General features: G+C 47.7%; 1 protein-coding gene across 4 annotated transcripts; it reads right to left on the bottom strand.

The window, feature by feature from the left end:
- Positions 1-2968: 2968 nt before the first annotated feature.
- Positions 2969-24914, bottom strand: nck2b (NCK adaptor protein 2b). 4 transcript variants are annotated; one of them, XM_027004740.3, is made up of 5 exons: positions 24047-24914; positions 16051-16142; positions 8153-8395; positions 4511-5241; positions 2969-4064 (listed from the first exon to the last, which is right to left on the bottom strand). In XM_027004740.3, exons 3-5 carry the CDS (start codon positions 8376-8378, stop codon positions 3870-3872), a joined length of 1152 nt encoding a protein of 383 aa, XP_026860541.2. In that variant the 5' UTR covers positions 8379-8395; positions 16051-16142; positions 24047-24914; the 3' UTR covers positions 2969-3869. The 4 variants fall into 4 exon arrangements, with proteins under 4 accessions (XP_026860541.2, XP_081566355.1, XP_026860540.2 ...); XM_081710229.1 differs by lacking the exon at positions 16051-16142 and having other exon boundaries at positions 24047-24270; positions 24375-24909; XM_027004739.3 differs by lacking the exon at positions 16051-16142 and having other exon boundaries at positions 24047-24909.
- Positions 24915-25021: the final 107 nt, after the last annotated feature.

The raw sequence follows: 25021 nt of genomic DNA, 5'->3' as shown, positions 1-25021 counted from the left end.
TTTAAAAAGCCTAAAAAGAAAAATCAAAGCTTTAGATATTTTAGGAATAAAAACAGAACCTAGTTGACTCTTCACATCATCTGTATAACGTTTTGCCCCTCATTTCTGAGCTCAGTAACACTGCGCCCAGCTCTAGGACTGTCCTGGTGTGTTTCGAAACTTTAACTACATTCACACGCTAGATCGAAACGCAGCATTTCAGTAAAGTGACGGACGTTCCGTCTTCCATGAGTGGGTCCTTTTAACTAACGTTATGAAGCAGCGGGAGGAAAGCCAGCCTGTCATCTGCCTGGGACGACGGATACGCTTTAGCGCGTGCAAAGTACTGATTATTTTAATGAGTGTGACGTCTGCGGAGCATTGTTGTGTTTTAAATCGATCAATTAATTCAATACACAATTCAATAAATCGCAAAACACGAGGTTTTCCAGTACCTCGAAACAGAGAAACGAAAAAGGAGGCTATGCGTGAATGATTTATAGAATTATAGTCTAGAAATATAGACATATAGGCTTATAGTAAGGAAACACAGAAGTAGCAGGTGTACACAAACGAAACGAATAGCTTTCAGGCACATGGTTTAAAAATAAGCAGCTTTGTCGCAAACGTGAAGTAGTTCGTGTCAACAGATAACATCATTCCCGACATTGTCAACATTCCTTCACACAAAGGCGCTCAGAAGTGAGTTACAACACACATGCACGCACACCAGATTTCCGCGATTTTCCCTCATTTCAACCCGTATGACCTCTGCCTCGAGAGGACCTATACGCGCCAATGCTGGAATCCGATCTTTAGCATTGATAACATGTCTTTTCAGCCTTAGTTTACCTTATGAAGCATATCAGTTTACCAAGACACACTAAATGCAGCAAGTTCCGGGCGATATCCTAAAATGGATTTCTGAAAATTAGAATGAATGAATTGTAAATTAATAGTGTGGATGAAAGGGAAAATATTCTCAAATATTTTCTTCCTCTATTTCAATTAATTTCCCCCTGTAATTCAGCATTAGACAGTAGACTGCTTGTGGGGTTCTGGGAGGACTTGTCTCATGCTAATATGATGTTGAGGAGGGATATCCAGACAGGACATTTGCATGTGCAGTCTGTTGCCCATGGATAAAAACCTGGAAAATCTCTCTGAAGACACAGCCCAGTGCTGAAGGACACAGCCCAGTCCTTCAGCATTTGATATGAGAGAACACACCTGGCAGATGATGAAGACCGGAGACACTCTTCTAAGGAAACAAAACTGCAGAACACATCAGGATGTAGGAACAGATGTCTCAGACTACCATAAGGAGAAGAACATCTTCACCTGACTTTAGAGAGCTTGTCAGGAGAACCTGAACACAGAGAAGCTGGAAAACAAGTTAACCAGCCGACCTGTAAACCCGTGCCCTGCAGAGCAGCCCTCTGTAGACTTGTCCTCTGTACAACTATCCCCTGTAGACCTGTCCCCTGTACACCCATTTCCTGCAGACCTGTCCCCTGCAGAGCAGACCTCTGCAGACCTGTCCCCTGTAGACCTGTCCTCTGTACATCTATTTCCTGCAGACCTGTCCCCTGTACACCCATTTCCTGCAGACCTGTCCCCTGCAGAGCAGACCTGTCCCCTGTAGACCTGTCCTCTGTACACCTATTTCCTGCAGACCTGTCCCCTGCAGCATAGACCTCTGCAGACCTGTCCCCTGTAGACCTGTCCCCTGTACACCCATTTCCTGCAGACATGTCCCCTGTAGACCTGTCCTCTGTACACCTATTTCCTGCAGACCTGTCCCCTGCAGCATAGACCTCTGCAGACCTGTCCCCTGTAGACCTGTCCTCTGTACACCTATTTCCTGCAGACCTGTCCCCTGCAGAGCAGACCTCTGCAGACCTGTCCCCTGTAGACCTGTCCCCTGTACACCTATTTCCTGCAGACCTGTCCCCTGCAGCATAGACCTCCGCAGACCTGTCCCCTGCAGCATAGACCTCTGCAGACCTGTCCCCTGCAGCATAGACCTCTGCAGACCTGTCCCCTGCAGCATAGACCTCTGCAGACCTGTCTCCCTGTAGAGCAGCTGTTACTTGAAGCCCTTAAATCCTGCAGGAGCTAAAAACGGCTCCATGTGCAGGGCAGGCAGGTCGCCTGGAGAGGGTGATGCGTGCAGGTCATGCCCACATCAGCAGACAGCACTTTAGATCACGACACCATAGCGTTTACTGTGGGTCCCATCACACAGTCCATCACATCAGCTTTGGATCAGTGGACAGTGAACAGAGCACATCAGGACGTACGACCGAGTAGTGCTGGCGTCTCACGTTTTGCTCCGTCACCAGGAGGAGGCAGCGCAGGAAACAGACTGCGGCCCACGTGCCACCGCTAGATCAGCGACATGCACACGTTGCACGCGGGGCGGTTTCACATGCAAATATGAGAGCCGATATAATTACGCTGTTACCATCAGTGAAACTCCAGTCAAAAACCACAAATTGTTTTCCTTTGTACTGGACTTGTTCATTAGTCTTACTCAGTTCTGAAACGACGTTTGTGAACTTGGGTCTTAGTGAAGAGAAAAGGTCGATAACACCCTCAGTACGAGAGGCTTGACCCTGAACGACCTGTGCACAGCGTCTCTGAGCATCCAAACACAGGCAAGGTGTGATTTCCCAAAGAGAGGCGACTCCTGCCTGTACGATTACGTTTGCTCAGTACAATCCTCAGTGAGAAACCCTTCATCCTGAACCCCCAAACATGCCTCTTAATTCTGGCTGTGGGTTAAAACATGGCCGCCGTGACTCATGAGCTTCACTCTGGGCTCAATCGGTCACCCGCGGTAACTCAGAGCTGTTACTACTCCCATTCTAGGGATCAACCTAACAACCATGTCAAGACTTCCCCCTAGTGGCGATTATGTTACACTGCAGGAGGTTTTACTGGTTCATCATCATCCAATCACAAAAGCCTCTGATATTTTCTCATTATTTTGCAAAACGTTTAATTAAACAAAGGCCTCTTGACCTCCAACACAACTGTCATTGGTACAGTGCTTAGTAAATGTCTGGTATTTTCACTTTAATCTCTTGTTTAAATAGGCATAACGCTGTAACAGGAATTTAAATAACAATGCTCTATGACACTATTACATATACTTTTAAAAAGCTTGGAAATAAGTGTACCTAGACATAACTGAACAGAATAAGGAGTCTTGTAATCGTCCCCTTTATGACTGTGTCCAGGGTAGCAGGGACGAAACGTGTGGACAGTGGAGTGTGATGCCCTTACACATAATGGGTGCGTGTGTGAGGGGCACGTTTGGTTGAGTATTTATTGACATTCATCTCATTTGACCAGCAGGCCTCTTGGTCGGCATTTCCACTTATGTCCAGCAGGGGGCAGCAGTTCCTGAGCGTCTGTGCGTCTTTCTGGCACTGGAGATACAGTATCCTGTACTTCCTCTGGGCTGCGTAGCCCCTCGAGGTGGTATCATTACCGCCAGGTCCTACTGTCAGAGCTGATAACAGAACAGAGACCCTCTAAAACGACACTACTACGTTACACTACTGCAGAGGCGTGTACCAGGTCTCCTTTGTGTCCTGACAGAAATATTTTAAGTACAGAAGGAGCTAGCCAGCCAAGGCGAGACGTGCGAGCTCTTTCAACGCTTTGTGAAGGCGAGATTTTATTTTCGTACATCTTTACCAACTCTGAGAGGTCCAGAAACAAAAGAGAATCTTTAGAGAAGTGAACAAGAGAAGAGAAAAAGAGGACATCAAACACGGCAGCGCGCCGACGGGTCCGAGTCGTCCTGGTGGCACTGTAGTCGCAGAACGCCCGCTGGCTCACGTTTGGCACTGGAGGGGGTCCCCCCGTCAGGAGAGGGGTCACGGGAGGGGCCGGACCAGGTAGAGCTTCTCGCCGTGCTCGCTGGTGAAGATGGGAGCCTTCTTGTAGTGCTCCAGCAGCTCCTCCATAGTACAAAAACGACGTTGGCCGATGCAGTAGACGCCCTCGCTGCACTGAATCTTGAAGTGTTTGTTCTTACCCGCCGCCTTCAGAGAGATGGAGAAGTCACTCGGCTGTATGGGGGTGGGGTGGGGTGGGGTGGGGGGGGTACAGAGTGAGTGAGTGAGAGTGAGACAGACAGACAGGGAGGGAGGGAGAGAGACAGTGAGAGAGAGAGTGAGGGAGAGAGAGAGAGAGAGAGAGAGAGAGTGAGAAAAAGAGTAAGTGAGAGAGACTGACAGCTGCACAGTTTCATGCCAAGACTGTGACTGCCACTGAATAAAAAAGCCATTTTAACGTTGATTTGGACATCTAGTTTCAATGATGCCAAATACAGTAGTTGACATCCAGAGAATTATGCAGAATAATTCAGATACGAAACACTAAAGGTTGTGTTTAGCCGTGTACGCAAACAAAACCGTGTGTGGGAGCGTTGTGGCAAACGGGAGAGACGACAAAAGCCAGTCACAACACGTCTGACAGCTTCCAAAGGCACGGAGGCCGTGTGCCCCTTACTCACCGAGGACTCGCTGTCACGCACTAGGAAGTCCCCATCCACGCCCTTCTGGTTCAGCGCGCACTCGGCCTGGTGCCGCGTCACCGCGCCGTAGTACCAATCCTTCCCGCCAAACTTCCCTGTGTGGGCGGGGCTGGTGTGCTGCTGGGGGCGGGGCCCATCCTCAGCCCCGCCCTCCGCTGGCCCGTCGCCGAGCACAGTCACGTAGTTCTTGGGCACGAGACCCACGTGGCCATGGCAGTTGCGACACCTCCACCACTCAGGGTCGTTCTCCGGCTTCTCCAAGACCTCCATCAGTTCCCCGCGCTCGAAGTTCAGCTCCTCGTCCAGGGCGGAGCTGAAGGGATAGAGCGTCTGGACAGTGTGCAGCACGCGCGCGCCATTGGCCAGGGCCGGGCGGGAGGCGGGCGGGTCCCTGGCCCTGCCCCCTCCGGCCACCTCGTCCTCCTCGTCTTCCTGGACGTAGTTGGAGGGGAACCAGCCCACGTGGCCGTCGCAGACGCCCCTCCACCAGCCGTCGCTGCACTTCTCCATCACCAGCAGGCGCGCGCCCTTCACCAGGCTCAGCTCGTCCTCGCGCTCTGCTGCGTAGGCGAACTTGGCCACGGCGGGCGTGTTCAGGTCGTAGATGCGTTCGCCGCTGCCACCGCCGCCGTTCGACGGGAACTCGGCATCTGTGCTGGGCGTGGGAGACGCGTCACGAGCGCTCACCTTCCGACGCGTCTTCCCCAGACCTGTGACGACGAGCAGACACGTTTAGAAACACACACGCATGCGTGCACGCGCACACACATACTCACATACACACGCGTGCCTACGCACGCACGCAGACACATGTACACACACATAGACGCACGCGCACACACACACGTGCAGACACTGAACACGTCTCCTACGACCTCAGTCATTTCTCCATCAGCTGCAGGTCAGTAAAGCATGTGCCCCTGCTACTGTAATATCAACCTCCCTCCTAAATCAAACACAGTAGTGCTGAGGCTGTAAGTTCATATTAGTGCCTCAGAAAGCCCTCCCCTCTCCCCAGAGCCCCTCCCCTCTCCCCAGAGCCCCTCCCCTCTCCTCAGAGAGATATTTCTATTTTTAGCCTGCTGCAGAAACAAAAACGATGGCAGACAAGCTAGGCGATGTTCCACATGCGAGAAATATTTTCTTTGTCACTCACACACGTGCTCATGCACACATGCACTCATGCAACAGACAGCCACAACATTCACTTCCGGAGGAAACAGCAGCAGATGATCCATTCATACACACACATGCACGTGTGTGTTTGTGTGTGTGTGTATGTGTGTGTGTGTGTGTGTGTGTGTGTGTGAGAGAGCAAGAGAGTACGCGTTACAGTGTGTTTATGGGTTAGTGTTACAGAGGAAAGATGGGTGACCCAATTTCATAAAATGAAATATATGAAATAATTTAAATAAAATTGCTAAGAATAAATAACACTGCTAAGAAAGTAACAGTTGTGGGCCCTTACACACCAACACTGCCTGCTGGCATTTCTGAACGGATGTATAAACTCCTTTAGATCACGTAAGACACGTCACACAGCATCTCACTCAGCAACTTCATTTCCACACTTTCAGGTTATTAATTAGACTAAAATAATTACACAACGCACTGCAGAAATCTTTTTTTCTGTTTTTGTTTTGGCTTTCAACCTTTAAATGAAACAGTTATGTAATATACATGACATGTCAAATCACGGGTCAACAGCTCACTGTCTACCAGGAAATCAAGACGCACCAATCAGGGTGAGCATCTTACAGCCCAGTGTCATGACGAGGGTCACCGTTTTCCGAAGAGGCAGTTCTCATGAACTCGCAGCTGAAAATGACCCGCGATCACACGTTTGACACACAACCTCTCTTCAGTGACAGGAGGACGTTCAACTGACTTCACATAATGAGGAGATTTGAGTGTCTACAAACCACAAGTCTCAGGACAGCCTTGTTAATAGCCTGGTCTGTAACACAGATACATCATTCGTGTGCAGATCAATAACTCGTCAGCATTCCTGTAAACACTACCTGGAGGTCTTCCTCTTATCCGCATCTATGAGACTTGATGGGAAAACCGACTCGGAGCCACACACTGAGATTTGTTAGCATGCAACGTTAAAGAAGAAGACATTTGCAGGAAAGAGATCAGAGTGGCTGACCTTAATGGCAGCCAATCAGGAGCATGGAAGATGAGTGGGGTTACACAGCCAATCAGGTGTGTGGGAGAGGGCAGAGGTCAGACAGAGGTTGAGCAGCGTGCATAACCTCAGAGACAGAGGTTAGCAGCTAAACGCCTCCAGCATGCTCCAACTGGCCACCCCCTTCAAACACACGAGGGCCCAGGAATGGGAACACAGAGCCTATTCTTACCTTAAACTAGACAGGTGATGTGTAAAACTAGACAGGTGCTGTGCTGTGTAAAACTAGACAGGTGATGTTACCAGTCACTACCAGTTTGTTAACATAAATGGAGACTTTTCCTATAAAGCTCCCACACTATGGAATAGCCTTCCTGCAAATGTTCCAGACTCAGACACAGTCTCAATATTTAAGGCTGAAAACCTATCTGTACAGTCAGGTGTTTTATTAACTACTTCCCATCTTGGGTAAAGGTGTACATCTGGTGGTCCATGGGCATTGTGGGTTATGGTAAACTGGGATGTTATGATGCTGTCACTTCACCTCTCAAGGTTGACTGAGAGCTGTGGAGTGCTGATGTTCCAGGGTGCCTCATGCCTGTGTTCCCCTCTGACTCTGTTCTTTAAGCTGTGCTCCCATAGCTAACGTAAGACCCTAGTGTTTATTGGTAAGTGTAATAGTGTTTAGTGTTAGTCCCTTAAACATATGTTTTGCACATATTTCGAAAAACACAGATACCAATTAAAAAAATTATTTGAAATTAATTAATTTATCTACTTGTTTTTGCATTTCAGAAAATATTTTATTTAAAACCCAGAATGTAATATGGCATTTCAATACACTAAATTAGGTTTAATTTTGACAAAGTGATGCAATTTAAGCAATAAACATATAGATTATTCTAAAACAGAAATTAATTGTTCATTTGAAGAGACCTGTCTTATATTCCTTTTAAATATTCACTAAAGCTCTTTAGTACAGCAAAAGTATTTATGTGATTATTCGATTAATTGATGACATAATCGACAGAATACTCGATTAATAAAATAATCACTGCGGCCCTACCGGCAACTCCCATACCACCCCTGTCTGGCTCGGGAATGATCACTCCTGATCCATTATTCCTGTCTTTATCATGAGTGTTATGACCCCCCAGCTGTGTAATTAACAAGGCAGAGTAAATCAGTAAGGCCTTACGATACAACCTAGCATGCTAGCTCCCCTCTTAACCTAGCCTTGATCACAACAAACCGACCACACACACGCACCACCACACGCGAAAGCGTGAGCGCGTGCGCACAGACACGTGCACGCACGCACGCACACATACAGTTCTTATCTCTGAAGACCATGCAGACAGGTGTCATTAGCACCAGGAGATTTCCAAAGGAGAAAGATTCTCTCTAACAGCGTTTACTGTGCCAGAATCTGCCCTCACGTAACCCAAACACAGAAGCCGTGAGCAGAGCCTGACCCCAGAGAGCCTCACCCAGAGTGTCCTTCAGGTTCTTCACCAGAGACCCTTTCTTCAGGCTGTTCTTGCGCTCCACGTAGTTGGAGGGGACGTAGCCCGTGCGGTTGGAGGCGTTGCGCACCCTCCACCAGGTCTTGGAGTCGTCCAGGAGCCACAGGCGCTCGTGCTTCCGGATGTCCAGTTCCTGCTCCTGCTGGGCTGTGTAGTCCCACTTGGCCACGACAATCACCTCCTCCGACATCCTGTCATGGGGTCGTACTGGAACAGCAGTGAGAGGGTTAGGGTTAAGGTTAAGGTTAGGCTTAAGGTTAGCAGGCCGAACGTGGACGAGACCCGCAATGGAGCCGTGACACGGTATCCCAACTGCCCCAACTACCTCAGATGAGTATCCACAAACCAGTCAGGACCCTGCGTTCCCGACTAACCCGGCTGCATTCCTGACACGGCTGCGTTTCTACCTCCCACACAGCCCAGCGATGGCGTTCAACGTTGGGTGCCATGGCTGTTTTGGCGCTACAGACGGTCCGGTGTGCGGGTGTGCCGGGATAAGTGACGCTCCTCCAGACAAGGCGGGTGTGCATCTCTGTAGCCCCCGTACGGGGCACTAACGCTGTAGGTCAGGGGGAACAGGGCCCCCCCTCGCCCACCGGCTGGAGAGGTTTCCCCTCAACCAACCGTTTAAGTACCAATTAGTATTTCACAACCTTACTCCTCATGCAGAGAGAGAAAGAGAGAGAGAGAGAGAGAGAGAGAGAGAGAGAGAGAGACTGAGCAGAAAAGTTTGGCTTTAATAGTACAGTTCAGCACTCTCACCAAGCACGAGCAAACGGGGAGACAGAAAGTAGAAAGAAAGAGCAGCGTGAGGAGGGGAGACAGGAATGAGAAAACAAAAGAACGTGGAATGAGCAATAGACGAGCCCAGCCTGCCGGAGGAGGATGGGGGAGACGAGGCGTCACCGCGCTGTCGTGGTGACGGATGAGTCCAGCTTGACTACCCCTCACCCACGCCGCTGCCTGACTGCACCGACAGGTGCCATGCCAGCCCCTGGAGAGCCCTGCATAGTGGGTACAGCGGGCATAGCTGAGTGCCCACGTGCAGACGCTGTCTCACGGCCCGTCCGAGCTGTCCATGGTGATGGCATGGCAGTTTCACCCGCTCAACGTTCAGTTCCAGCACCGTTTCTCCGCTACGCTCCATGTTCCAGGAATGATGGGAAGAGTTCCCGACCCCCAGCGCTGTGTTCCCCTGCTGGGAATGCGACGTGGAAATTTACATGCAGCGTTTGTTTTTTCGGTAATCCACAGCCACTGACAAGCAAGGCGGTGTTTACTTTGGACCGTCCAGCTACAGACCAGCAGGGCTGGGGTCCAGGACGCCCGGGGTCCAGGATAACCTGGTATCGAGCTAACAAGTTGAGACAGGTGTGTTTGAGCAGTCACCAATCACCGGTCTGTGCTGGACTCCTGCCCTGCAACATCCCAGCCTTTCTCAAACAACCCAGGGCGTCTGCACCCGCTGGGGAGACCGGGGGCAGGACCGTAGGCACGGTGAGGGAGTGGTGCAGTGAGGAAGGTCACGCTGGTCACAGGACGCATCGAGTAATGCTCACGCTTCTCCTAACGCACCACTACGGCTGCGCCAGCCAATCACGGCTGTGAGTTGTGAGCTAATTCTGCCGTTATGCAACTGGAGTTGGCAGCCAGCCAACACTCCTAGCGGAGTGGTGACAATCACAAACCACTGCCCACAGCGTGGACATGCAGTGTATTTACTGAAAAGTTAGAGAGATGGAAAACGAGAAGAAAGAAAGAGAAAGATAGATAGATAGATAGATAGATAGATAGATAGATAGATAGATAGATAGATAGAAAGAAAGAAAGAAAGAAAAAGAAAAAGTTCATGGAGCACAGCTGGGCTGTGGGAATCGTCCCTGCCCCCTGGGCGGATGTTCCGGCCAGACCCTGCCCTTGCGAGCCACGCCCCCACTTAACTGCCCAATTGTCCGGCCCCTGCTGCTGGAAAGCTCTGCCCACAACCACCTGTTCTGCTCTGGCTACTGTCATGCCCAACCCCCCAAACTGCCTGGGAACCACGGTAACAACAAACGGGGGAGGGGACACTGTGGGAGGAGCTTAAAATAGATGTGCGACTCTGTTGAGCTGGACTGAGACTCTCACTCCGGAGAGAGAACATTAGGGCAGAGACTGTTAGCTGACGAGTGAAACATGCCATCGAAACTCGCACGCACGATCGCACGCTCGCTGATAGTACCCAGGCTCATTAATTTTCACTCTCGTCACGGTTGCCATAACTCCCCAGCCCCTTCAGTCTTGAGACAATGTGCAGCATTTCAGAATAAACAAAACATACAAAAATAAACAAGACAGATAAAACTGATTTCAAAATCCCAGTGTGATCATCTGCAATAGGGCAAGGGAGAGGATGTGTGTGTGCGTGTGTGTGTGCGTGCGTGCGTGCGTGTATGTGTGCGTGCGTGTGTGTGGCAGGGGGGTGTTAAGGATGAGAAGAAAAGAATTAGCCATGCTCTATATAGCAAAACTCAACAGACATCTGCACTCAGGTGTGTGGGATTAAACCTCTGTTCATGTCTGTTAAAAGGTGTGTGTGTGATTGTGTGAGTGTGTGTGAGTGTGTCTGTGTCTGTGTGTGTGTGTGTGTGTGGGCACGTGCGTGCGTGCGTTCGTGTTGGGTCTGGCCGCTGGATTCCAGCAGTGTCAGTGTGCAGCACTACGTTGGCCAGAAGGATCCATGTGACTGGAGCCTCCTGTGACCCAGTTCCTGGGAAAGGCCTGACCCGAAGAGGAAGAGGAGGAGCAGAGGGTAAAAACAAGGGAATGAGAACGAGAGAGAGAGAGAGAGAGAGAGAGAGAGAGAGAGAGAGAGAGAGAGAGAGAGAGAGAGAGATTTAGTGTCCATAACCTGAGAAAAGGGGTCCTAATAAGAAACTCTGGACATCCAGAGAAGAGACATACAGTCAGAGACAGATCATAACCTTACACACACACACACACACACACACACACACACACACACACACACACACACAGGCCATCTTCAGAAGACAATGTGTTAAGAAACACAAATATGGTGAGGTGGTCTGAGTGTGGCAGCACTAAACAATCGTAAAGCATCTTAAACCAGTCCCACAGAGATACATCAAAGTGTGTGCGTGCGTGCGACTCTACAGGAGGTTTGTATACAAAGTTATTATACATTTTTTATTTTTATTTTTTTTGCCCTCTTTCTCACGTTTTCTTTTATTGTTAATTTTTGTTAATTCGAATTTGAGCGAGAGAAAGAAAGAGAGAGCGAAAGAGAGAGAGGGCTGGAGCTAAAGAGGCTGAGAGAACGAGAGATGGATGGATGGGGAGGGGGGGACGGAGAATCAATCAATCAATCACGCACAGCTCCACTCACCTTTTCCCAAACAGACATTTTTCCAAAGCCCACATATTGGAATTCACCATACTGCCTGTTGTTTTTGAAACATTGGCACCAGTTAAACATGAGCTACTGGTTCCCAGCGCAGGGACACGGATAGACCAGTGCAGACCTACCAGCACTGGTGCAGGAAAAACAAGAAACTGTTGTTTCTGTGAGCCATTTAGCTAATGTGCCCTGAGAAATGTGAAGTCAGAGAGGGGTGGGGTGGGGGGGGGGGGGTGGATCTTTATCGCACCTTTAACAAAATACTAGTGAAACATGCACTTCCTGCCAGGTGGTGCGGTAATGGCACGGCAGTAAGGCAGGAAGTGAGATGGAGTTTGCCAGCTCACTGAATTTCACACTACATTTGTTCAGCTTCGAATCCTCAAGTGCCATCTGTACCCTGGAACAACAGCAAGCACCTCTGCTGGTATCTGCCCACTCTGTGGGGGGGGTTGTGGTGTGGGGTGTGTTTGTTGGTATTTGGCTACTCTTGGGGTGTGTATGTGTGTGTGTGTGGGGGGGGGGGGGTATGTTGGTATCCACTTGCTCTGGGTGTGTGTGGGTGTGTGTGTATGTGTGTGTTGGTATCTGCTCTCTCTGGGTGTGTGTGGGTGTGTGTGTTGGTATCTGCTCTCTCTGGGTGTGTGTGGGTATATGTATGTGTGTGTTGGTATCTGCGGAGGTGTGTGCGAGTGTCTAAGCGTGTGTGTTTGTCCAGTCCCAATAACCATACCCACATTTCCCACAATGTAGTGGGATTTGACAGTGGTTTTTGAGGGTTGGCCATATTTAAACACTGGGACCAGCACACACACTCCCACGCCCACGCTGGTGTTCCACTGAGGAGAAACAGATGACGGCGTCTCTCTGGACAGCAGTTAATGCTCGCCGTGCGCTGGCATATTCCTGGACTGGAATATTTGCTTGACAGAAGACAGTAAAATCCCAGATCAGCTACTGGCCCTGAGCCCGGCGACTCTGAGAGACTTCACATGACTTTACCAAAACCGATCCACCTAAATAAATATCTCTCTCTCTCTCTCTCTCTCTCTCTCTCTCTCTCTCTCTCTCTCTCTCTCTCTCTCTCTCTCTCTCTCTCTCTCTCTCTCTCTCTCTCTCTCTCTCTCTCTCTCTCTCTCTCTCTCTCTCTCTCTCCTCCCTCCCTCCCTCCCTCCTTTTCTCTCTGTCCATCCTAATTCCTTGCTTACTGGTGGCTCAAACCACAAATCCCAGAAGCCCCAGCGGAGGCTGAGCTTCCCAGCAGCTAAAAGCACAGCTCCTGTGTTTAACAGCCAAAACTGGCAGGGAAATGAACACGAGAGAGAGAGAGAGAGAGAGAGAGAGAGAGAGAGAGAGAGAGAGAGAGAGACAGAGAATGACAGAGAGAGAGAGAGAGCGAGAGAGAGAAAGAGAGAGAGCGAGAGAGAGAGAAAGAGAGCCCCCAACACACACACCCCCCTCTGTTGTACCCCACAGCTAACACATATGCGCACACACACACACACACACACCCCTCTGTTGTAAACAACATCTTTAAAAAACCTGAAGGCAGTCATTTGCCTGTCTACTTGTCCACACACACACACACACACACACACACACACACACACACACCCCTCTGTTTTATTACTTCCGCTTTTGAGAGCAACATTTATCCATCAGTAAAACTTTCCAACCCCCGAGAAGCCCTCTTCATAAAGCAACATTCTGAAACCTGAGCTAATAACCTAGCCAAACCAAATGACCTTTAACCTAATGACCCATAACCCATGCTAATATCTTTAATCTGTTTTGGTATAAATGCCCCCTTTCAGAACCATCACTGCAGTCTGTGCTTTCTGGTCAGCGTGCTCTGTTTCCACAATCCTCGTAATATCCACAGCTTCACATTCATGTATAACACTCTTCTGACACAGCCAGGATCTGGAGACCCTGCTGTAGTGTTTAGCAGACACATCCAAGTGAACGTCCCTCTCTCTCTCTCTCTCTCACACACACACACACACACACACACACACACACACACACAGCTCCTCACTTCAGTTGGCAGCTCAGTATGGCTGAAACACACTACAAACGGAACATTTTATAGCAATTTATAGCAATTGCAATATAGCAAGATTAAATTTTTATTTACCGGTGTTGCTGTTAACGAATTAACATGTCTATTGCAGTTGTGTTCATTTTTGGCTTGTTATTTTATTTTGTCAATTATGTTTTTGTAATACATTACATTTTTTTACTATTATCACTGTGGTGTGTGTGGGTGTGTGTGTGTGTGTCTGCTCTGACTATTATCATTGTGGTATAAATAAGAATATGTTCTTAATGACTTGCCTGGTTACATTAAATGTTAAATAAAGTAAATATATAACCTGAAACCTAACCTATAACATAATAACCCATAATCTAACCCAATAACCCATAACCTAACCCAATATCCCATAACCTAGCCCATTAACCCATAATCCAACCCAATATCACATAACCTAGCCTAATAACCCAACCCAGTAACCCATAACCCAACCTAATAACCCATAACCTCAACCAATAATCCATAAACCATCCTAATAACCTATAATTTAACCTATTAACTGAATAATCTAAAACCTGACCTAATAATCTAGAATCTAGTCAGATATTAGGTTAGGGATTAGGTTGACCAAAAGCCTAGCCAAACCTATGCCTGGAACACAGTCCAATTACCTGGGACATAATTTAATAATCTAACACTATTACACTAAAGCATAATAACCTGAAATGTAATCTAATAATATAATTTAGATCAGAGGGTCAGCTGTTACTGCTGGGCACATTACTTCATTCACACACACACACACACACACACACACACACACACACACACACACACACACACACACACACACACACACACACACACACACACACACACACACACACACAGAGCGAGAGAGAGAGAGTGCGTGAGCGAGCAAGTGAGTGTGTGTACACACAAGGCTCTTCAGTAGTGCAGTTAGCTAAGAGGGCTGTGTCCCATCGTCTGAGCCTCAGGCCGAACTGACTGTCCCCTTCCTTGCATACAGACTGAGTAATATGTGTTGCCATAGCATCCATCATGGGAGAAATCGCAACGTCCAATAACAATGCCAAAGAAGTTCTCACGAAACATCTCAGAAACGGAACGTTCGATCATTCCAGCCACGAATACGGAGAAGAAGGAATTCTGTTATGAACAGAGGGAAACAGTGGTGCTATAGCTCAGGTTATATCTCCTACACCTGTTTATAGTTCCTACGTCCAGCTCAGGTAGCGAGCCCCCCCAGGCTGCAGTACAGAGTGCCAGCCTTTGCAATACTCACAGTACCACAGGCTGCACTGTGTACATGAGCCTTCTAACCAATCACAAAGTCTCTAAATGTTTAAACGTGTGCTGAGAGTATCGGGACCAATCCCAGACGCTCCTGCAGTGTGGTTGTCTGATGGCGTGTACATGCTGCAACAAAGCTAAATGATATCAGAATAATGCAAATGACACGCAACACATCTAGTGGTTGACGATGTGTTTTTAATATACGGCACATGACAGTCCACCTGCTTTAAAGGTGTCCTTTATTGCAAGTTATGAAGAAAACATGCACTGACATTGTTCAACACTACGATGACGATATGAATTGCAATGACAAACAATACAGTTCCTATGTCTTTCTGTCTTTACACTGCTAACAAGCTCACTGAATAAACTAAATAAAGAAATAAAGAGAATATATTACACACTTTTATCAAGCAAATTTCACATGAATACCCAACCAACCAAAAGATTCACTTATTTTAATAAGGCAAGTTAACTATCAGAAAATGTAGTTTAAATTTCTTCTGCTCCTGTCAAATATTTTCTTCTTAACTCAGCATCACAGGTATAGCACGTGCAGGAAAAAGGAGGATGCGAATCTCGTGTTTAAACTGAAAAGTTTAATAAAATGAACGAAAACAAAACAGAACATAAAAGTGCACTGATGAAAAAAAGAAACAAACGTAACGTGGTCCGCGAAACAATCCGACTTACAAGGGGCAGAACATCATAACCCACCAGCGTCGCGGCACATGAGACACCATGCTCTATCCGGGTGGCACGTGGTAACAAATCAAAACAAAGCCCATGTGCAACTGTAACACAAACGTAAACAAACGCCACATGCAAAGCCACCAGGGAGGGAGGCTACACTCAACAGAAAATCTCTTGAAATAAAAAAAATTAAATACACACGGACACAGGCACACACGGGGCAGAAAACAACTTGGATAAATAATTCTAGATGAAACATGGCAGTTTAAAATGACTCCCATTACTTTCACCAAGGCCCTCAACTTCCTGTCTCACCACACGGTCTTCATCAACCTTCTGCCTGATCTGTCTCTCCTCACTGTGGTGTGTGTGTGTGTCCTGTCTCACCACACGGTCTTCGTCAATCATCTTCCTTACCCGTTTCTCATCACTGTGATGTGTGTGTTGTGACCATCATCACTGTGATTAGCCGCCAGTCTGAGGGCCACCAAATGGAGTCAATGTTTAATCTGATGAGTCAAAAAAACAAAGACTTTTTGTTTACACATGCCATGCAGATGATTTTTTTACCTTGTGTTTATTGCACATGTTCATATCGTGATGACGATGAAAACAATTTATCGGTCAGGCATCGCCCCTGACGGGATGCCGGTGCCGGTATTACAGTCGTGCTCTGACGTCAGATGACGGATCCTGCTGGCGCGTGGATGCTGGTACCTCGTCTCTATCGTGAGTTACAGCTGAGACTTGCGATTTTAAATGCCAGTGTTGGCAGCATCACAACTTTTATACTATAAAGTTTATCACAAATGCATCTATAAATATTGTTTTTTCAAACACTTATAAGAATACAACTCTATACGCATTAATTATTTATATATATATATATATATATATATATATATATATATATATATATATATATATATATATATACACGTTCATACATATATACACACACACACATATATATATACACACACATACATTCTGTTTGCAAAATGGGTAATGAAACAGGACATGTTACGATTGGTAAACACCAGAAAACAGCAAACACCAGCAACTGTGTAAAATGATCACAAGACTACAGCTACAGAGTAGGTGTACCTAATTAAGTCACAGAGTAGGTGGACCTCGGTTAAGCAAGTTACCGTTCAGAGTCCTATTTTGTCTGGACTTTGCAGTTCTGTCATACAGCCATACTGGAGGCAGCACAAACCCCCCCCCCCCCCCCCACAAGTGGGAGAGTACACAGAGAGAGAGAGAGAGAGAGAGAGAGAGAGAGAGAGAGAGAGAGAGATTTTAAACAGTCTTATTAGTGCTGTTATGATTAGTGCATATGTTATTAATATGATATTTAGTGCATATGTTTAGTTATGTTTATGCTCTCCACTCGAGAGTGAGTGAGTGAGTGAGTGTGTGCGTGTGTTTGTGAGCACTGCCATGGTCAGATCAAATCCCTCTGTGTGTGTATGTGCATGGGTTACAGGGGACAAAGGTAGTATGCGTTTTTTCTTCCGAAGCCACCATTATTTCCTCCTGTGTCTGTAAACAACAGGCTCTATTGCACGGTGCATCACGGATCTAAAAGGCTCGGTGTCGTCGGGTCGAGGCAAGACAGCAGCTGAAACGCAAATCAGCCAAACCACTACAGACAGCACCAGGGCCCGAACCTCACACCCAACTCTCATCCTTAGTCACCACATGGCAGCAATCCAAGAATACGAGATGAGAAACAGATGCTCAGGAGTCAGGAGGTTCATTACCAGACACCAGGTCACTGTGGGTCAGAGTGATAACCTAGCAAACGAAGACATGAGCTGCCGAACAGGACAAGCGGTTCAGGTAAGAATGGGGTATAGGGGATAGGGGCCAGCCTGGTACCCTCCCTGAGAGAGAGAGAGAACTCTTCCAGATGAAAAGTGGGCCAAACAGATTTGCGTAGCTCATTAAATATTAGTGGCCCAGCTAAAGCCTGGAGACATACAGCAGTGTAGACTAGAAATCACACACACTCACACCCCTCATTGTAAGTAAATGATCTATTACTGACATGCTCTGATCTGAGTGTTCTCTGGTGTGTTGCTCTGGTGTGTCTTTAGCCAGCACTGCTACTGTACACCATTCCTCAACACCCCAAACACACCACAGCCTTCAGGCACGGAGCAGGGGGCAGGACTAGACGCCTCCGCCCACACCTCCACCGTGGGAGTAAGAGAGTCCAGCACAAGTGCCTATCAAGACGAGCCGCAATCATTTTGTTCATCTTTAACACACACACGCACGCGCAAGCACGCGCGCGCACACATACACACACACACACACACACACACACACACACACACACACACACACACTTTGATCAGTCATCGGTAGTGCCTTAGTCCTCTGAACAAGCTGTATTAAGAATCTCTGCACATAATGAGAAGTTCCTCCAGCTTCTGAGAGCGCCACCGAGCCAAGAGCAGGATGAACCGCTGTAACACACTTACTTTACACATGATGACAATTAACGCAACAGCACATGGGAGAGAGTGTGTATCCTGAGTAACACCACAGTCACACTAAAGCACACGTCCTCCAAAATCCCATTAACATCACAGTCACACTAACACACAGCCTACAGTGGACCACTAACATCACAGCCACGCTAACGCACACCCTACAGTAGACCACTCACGTTAACACACACCCTACAGTAGACCACTCACACCCTACAGTAGACCACTCACGCTAACGCACACCCTACAGTAGACCACTCACGCTAACACACACTCCATAGTAGACCACTCACACCCTACAGTAGACCACTCACGCTAACGCACACCCTACAGTAGACCACTCACGCTAATGCACACTCCATAGTAGACCACTCACGCTAACGCACACTCCATAGTAGACCACTCACGCTAACGCACACTCCATAGTAGACCACTCACGCTAACACACACCCTATAGTAGACCACTCACGCTAACACATACCCTATAGTAGACCACTCACGCTAACACATACCCTATAGTAGACCACTCACGCTAACACACACTCCATAGTAGACCACTGCTTTTACACTAGTTTTGCACCCTAAAGGAAAAAAAAAGAAAAGAAAAATAAAATAAAGAAATATATTTCTGTAATGGTGACCCTGAACACTGGTATATTTCTATAAGAGTGACCATTTCTCCTGCCAGGGACAGCAGCACATTAGAATAAAGGTACCAGTTGTTACTTAGCAACCCATGATGTAATTCTACAGGTATGATAAAATAAAATTGCTGTTATTAGACAATGACTAGAACCCTTTTCAATATCACAAAAGATTAGGTTACACCACACATTTCTAAGAATATCATATCAGACATTATCAGTACTTCTAGAAAGAGATTATATATATATATATATATATATATATATATATATATATATATATATATATATATATATATATATATATATATATAGTATGCATGCTTTGTTTCGAAAATAGTATAGAAAGCCTGTTAACAGGGATCAGTGGTGTCTGTTCTTTAATAGTTTATTGTAAATATTTATTAAAAACATTTAAAAAACATCATTGTATTAATAGACTTGTTTTAACGTGACATTACTATAGCACTGTTTTGGTGGTACACTACATGAAATACAGTGGATTGCACACATCAGCAAAGCTAAAGATAGTCATACACATCACCCATATGCAACACACAGCCATCCCAACCTAGCAGTATGCCATCTTAGGACCGCAAAGCCAACTGAAAAAGTGGCAATATAACTCCTAACAATACAGGAGTCTGTAATGGTGGAAAATATGGTTAAAATCTCAAATCAGGTATCCTAAACATGCCAACATTTCCTCACCCAGCCTGTGAGCTGCAGAATGAGGCCATTTGGGTATCTAGTGTGTAAAGCACGACCCACAACTGCCATGCAAAGTGTGACCTGATGCTATTAACAGGAAGTCAACTGCATCTCCAGTTCCCAATCGCACAGGAGTTCCAGCGTACCAGCAGGGGTGGTCTGCCACATAGACCTCCTGTGCGGTTGGAAACTGGAGATGCAGTTGCCTCCAACACTGCACCCAGATTTGGGTTTCTGATTAATTTTTTTTTGTCAAGAGGATATTGTACTTGAATGTGTCTTCTTGTGGTTGGGTGAAGGGTTATGTGAAAGAATGCTTTTCTGGGTAAACAGATCCACATGTGCGCCAGGAGAAAACTGCCTGTCAAACTTTTTTAATGAGTAAACTCCTCACTCCACCAAACGAGGGCTGGGCTCATCGTTTTGGCCCAGTCTGCGTTTATCCCTTCTCTACTGCCTCAAACTTTTGGAAGGAAATAACGTGAACAGATACTCAGGATTCAGGTGCTGGATGAAGACTGACTGTGTTTTCTGTGTCTACGGTCGACAGCTCGACGGTGTGGAAGGCAAAGCTGTTTCAGCGAGCTTCAGCGGACACCCACTCACAAACCCAGAACATCGTTCAACTCACCATGAACCCGGACAGAACTGTAGGTGTGAACGCTACCTTCACCTTCCCAACCTTGCCAATAAACCAAGCCAACGCGTGTTAACAGTGTTAAATGTTTTATTAAACCGAAAATAGAAATGTAGGGACCGTCCTCTTTTACCTGTTTGTATTGTTTTGTGAAGTGTGTTGAATCCTGATCAAACAGTGGGGTACTCAAACAAACCTGCACTGTGCGTGGATCATCACACCCTTACACACACAGCCCCTTCAAACACACGTCCTGAACCTTGTGCTGGCACAGGTCATCTACATCTTGGTTTAGTAGCAAGACACAATCTCTAAAACAATCTATAAAAGACCTAATCTATAAAACCTAATCTATTTCTTAAATCCAAAAACTCTGATCTGCTTTACATATAAGAGGAAAGCAGTTGAATGTAAACTGGGTTTTATCTGAAACTGGGATGAGTTTGACTTTTAACCTCTCTTGATCATACTCTCACTGTAAGAAAGACAAAACTTAGCAGAAAGAAGTGCTCAAGTCACCTTGTGAAATCATGACAACAACCTGCAAACTCCGCCCTTTGAAAACAGTCCTGCACGTAGACTCCCCTCACACGCCAGTGCAGACACGCCCCTCACATGCCCGCTAATCCCACCCCAGTAGACTACAGTCTGAAGCACTATACTACACTGTACTGAGTATCTGGATCTTCTTACTTCTTCCTAGTAGCAGCATCACTTTAGACGCCTCAACACGCCCCACAGTCTGTAATCTCATCTTTGCTGACACCAGTAGAAGAATCAAGAAGTGAACAAGCAAAATGTAAAAATATCACTTAACCCACATCCAGCCCCTCCGTGACGCGTCAGTGCTGCTGCTGTATTTCCACTTCACACCTTACAACAGCGCTTTGAGGTGATCTACTCTTATAAGATGTATGGAAAACCAACCATAAATCCCAAATGAGTTTTAAAATAACCCAGGAAAACTAAACACAGTCACACAGTCTTTAGCGTTTGGGAGCTACAACACAAATCCATTCAGAGGCTGGAGCACATCCAGGCGCTGTGACCCATTACATAACTACGGGTTTGTACAGTACAAGAACACAGCGAGACCGTGAAGCGTTCTGTGTACCGAGAGTCTTCAGCGCAGGAGCTGATCTATCTGCCATCTGCCCGTGTTGTTGATGACATCAGCACGCCGGCATCAGCTTAGATAGCCCTGCTTGCCCCACGGGACTGAAGGACTGACATCAGCAGGGACACAAAGACGTCCTTCATCTTGCAAACCTTGACATGGGCAAGCGAGGGGCGGAATTTTACAAGAAACAGGAAGTACGAGGCATCCAAGACTCGAACAGGGACCCCCTGAAACTAGCAAGACTTGGAATCACACTGGTGGGTCATGAGACTTGCTGCGATGTTATAAACACGAGAGTCCCTGCAATGTTCGGAGAGTCTAATTTGTCCCCATCAGAGAAAGAGGCTATTTTGGGGGTTTCATTCATTTTCAGGCACTGAAGAGCCTTCCTGTCCTGATGATCTATTGTGTCTCTACATTTTCCTAGACGGTTAATGAAATATGCATCTCTGCACACGCAGAGCTGCTAACCACTCTGCTATCCGGGGAAGGAAACGCCAACAAATTCCCATAGCCTACGGATTTTCCTACAGAGCAGAGAAGGGAGCACTTTTTTGGGGGATATGTATAGTGATAGCCCTCCTGCATGACATGATCCATTTATAGATCACAACTCACTAACGGGTCCAACCCCCGACAACACAGCTCGGAAAGTGGAGTCCAGGAATTCCCAGGTTCGGGCTCAAACGACGACGCGCAACTCCACATTCAGACATAGTGGATTCGGACTTTTGAACTCAGGCAAAGAGCGTTTCAGGATTCCGAGAGGCCCCGGACTCGTGGGGTTCCTGACCCGGGCCAGTGGAAGCTAGTGTGAAAGAACTCAGCATGATGCATCATTGGAATGCCATGTGATTCCGTACAGGACCTGTCGACAGTGTACCATGACGACAGCCTTACTGGCCACACGAGGATCAGACCCAGCAGCGGCCGTGTGCGCGCGCGCGCGTGTGTGTGTCTATCACTGGGAGAAAATAACATGTCTGTTTCTGAGAGACAGCCACCTCACCCTCTGGAGAATGATGTCACCGCACTGCTGTGTGTGGTTGCACAGAACAAGAGTACCAGAGCGCTTTCTGACCCCGGCGACCCCCGGCCTGCGCCGCGACCCAGGTTAAGCACACTAGATCACAGAAACGCCTTCCGGGTGAACCAGATGAAGAACTCAAAAGGTGCTTCAAAGAGAACTTCGCACATACACAGCACTGCCTAAAATGAAAGTTACATTTATCACATCATATTTACAAGAGAACGGCATGTTATGTGAAGTAACAATGATAAGTGTGTTTCCCTGCTGATCGTTAAGGAAGCATTTGGGGAAAAAATTCACACACACAATTAAAAAACAAAGCAGGGAAGGAGTGGGGAGTTCAAACGCAGAGGTGAAGGGGCGGGGTTATTTTTGGCTTCGCTAAGCCACCCCTCCCCCTTGCTGGGGTAAACACAGCCGTGAACACAGCACAGGTTAGTGCCTTTCACACGTGCGGCACAAAGCAGGCACCAAACCACCACACCGTGGGGCACACCGGTTGCCATGCCAACACATATGCCCTATGCCAAGAGCCTGACATTAGTCAAGATGCACATCAAGAGAATTTGATTTAAAGGATGGATCTTGTCTGTGATGCTGGACGCGGGGCATTCTCGTCAAATATTTTCCTTTAACTGGCTGAATCTTATGTGGTCTTCACTCTGAAAGAAAGCAACTGTTTTTACTGTCGATAAATGACCGAATGAATTTATTTGATAATTAAAACTGCATAACACTGCACAGCATCATTAAAACAAACAAAGAAACAGCAGTAAATGTATTCACAAACACGTAGTGGGTACCCAGGATTGAACATGAACTAGACAATTCAGGAAACAGCTGGATCCTGAAGTGTTCAACACACACACACACACACACACAGAGAAGAGTCTACCTAATCTCCACTGAGAAAGTGAACAAGCTCATAGGAGTCACTGCACGACCTTTACCCTGCGTGTGCACTTGGATGGGTTCCTGCTCTTCATGTCGCGCTCATGGTAGATCAGTCATGTTAGTAACGTCAATCTTCCACAGACACAACGTGACCACAAAACACCTGTCAAAACAGCGCTTGGCGGGGAAAGGCTCATTCTAGCCTAGAGGTCACTAGATCTCTGGAATATTGTGTACTGGGCGGCACCAGCCACCTCCTGCCAGGAGATCTGAACGAACCCTAGTTACCTGTTCATATTCACCCACCTGGCGGGTCTGCCACACGCAACCGCAGAAAATACACGCAGCACTTTGCATTTGTTAGAAATCACAACACAAACCATCGCAGCCTGCACGTCAGATCACCCAGCGCGGCGCGCTCACTGCACGTCTGCGCGAGAGGAAAAGACCACCATCACACACCCGTCTCGTTATTCACGGGGATGAAAATCAGGAGCGAAACTGCACATCAGTGCTCACGCCAAACACCGAAAGCAGGCGGATCTCACGCGGTCTCTTAAGAACACCGGAGCAGCCGCGTGACGGCAACCCCACGTCCAGCTATTGTACTAACGTTAGCTACCGTGGCGCGGGCGCACAAAGCCTCGCGGGCGAAGACACTAACGCAGCATTTCTCGCGCTCTTCCATGAGCTTCTGTGAAGTTCTAGAACTACCGTTAGAATGTCACGAGACTCCCCCCCAGCCTCGGAACCGTGTTTGAGTGAGCCGCGTTAAAGCTGCTCTCGCCATCCTACACATACCTCCCAGACACACACACACACACCCCAACTTTGCACGCGATCTCCAGCTAACGGCAGTTCGGTGGGTGTTCTTACCGTGCCGGTTACCTCGAGCGGGTCGGGCGGCAGGTGCGGTGCGCTGTACCCTTCTCAGCTCCTGGACCTACGCATACAAAAGTTGTGTCTCCTAAAACGCCTTAGCGCGCACTCGCTTCCCTCCCGGTGTCTCTCGCAGGCCCTGGAACTCCGCTGCTCAGCCCACCGCCTCGCGCTGCCGAGTGACGTCAGCACCACCGATGCAGGACTGCCCCGCGCAGTGGCTGTTCACGTGCGCGCGGTGTCAGAAATAAGTTGAAACAAATTAGGAAACGACATTTAAATGTGTTTGAGCACACTTCGATAAAGAGCCGTCCAGCCTGCTTACTTGTCCCACGGACCGTCTCGGCACTGAGGCGTGCGCGTGTGAGAACGTGCAACCGTGCCCGCAGGAAGGAGCACGCGGGGAAAGGTGCGCTAGCCTCGAGGTCTGCACTCAGTCCACAGTGAGAAGGAGCCTCGGGTCTTGCAGTGCTGTTCGTCAGCGTGCTCCAGAAACTGCTTCGCGCGGTTACGTCGGTGCGAATCGGGCTAACAGTGGATGAGTTTTAACTGATGAGAATGAGAACACGAGACCTTTAAGGCTGTTTTTAATTCAGCGCGACATAACCGGAGTGGCAGTAAAGGTCCGACGTCTCCACTTAGTCTCCGTCCTTTGCAGGAGGAATGAAGCACCCGCGCTCACCGTCGCTCTTCCATATCAGGCGGCCTGAGGCGCTGGGAGCGCGAGGCACGGACCTTCCCGCACCCAAACCAAACACCGACTGGGCACGAGCCCCGGTCAGCAGTGGTTCTAATTTCTCCCTCAGTTTTTAATCTACTGTCGTATTTGTGAGAGTTGGCTCACTTTAGTCCAGACTGTCAACCTTTTAAACATAAATCCAACATTCTTCATTAATGACCGTCTGCTGGTTTCTGGTCACCTATAGGGTCAGTTCTAGACCTTTGACCCCACAGACAATAATGAACTTTACA

Source organism: Electrophorus electricus, chromosome 3, assembly GCF_041902795.1.
Source record: "Electrophorus electricus isolate QZ-2024a chromosome 3, ASM4190279v1, whole genome shotgun sequence".
Taxonomy (NCBI): domain Eukaryota; kingdom Metazoa; phylum Chordata; class Actinopteri; order Gymnotiformes; family Gymnotidae; genus Electrophorus; species Electrophorus electricus.
Note: the sequence above shows the minus strand (reverse complement) of the source record. Positions and strands in the feature narration are given on the sequence as shown.

Excerpts from the sequence above, each read along its gene's own strand:
- nck2b (XM_027004740.3), bottom strand. The coding sequence starts at position 8,378 with ATGTCGGAGGAGGTGATTGTCGTGGCCAAGTGGGACTACACAGCCCAG. Across the intron at positions 5,242-8,152 it reads GAACCTGAAGGACACTCTGG|GTCTGGGGAAGACGCGTCGG; the intron begins GTGAGGCTCTCT and ends TCGTCGTCACAG. Across the intron at positions 4,065-4,510 it reads TGCGTGACAGCGAGTCCTCG|CCGAGTGACTTCTCCATCTC; the intron begins GTGAGTAAGGGG and ends ACCCCCATACAG.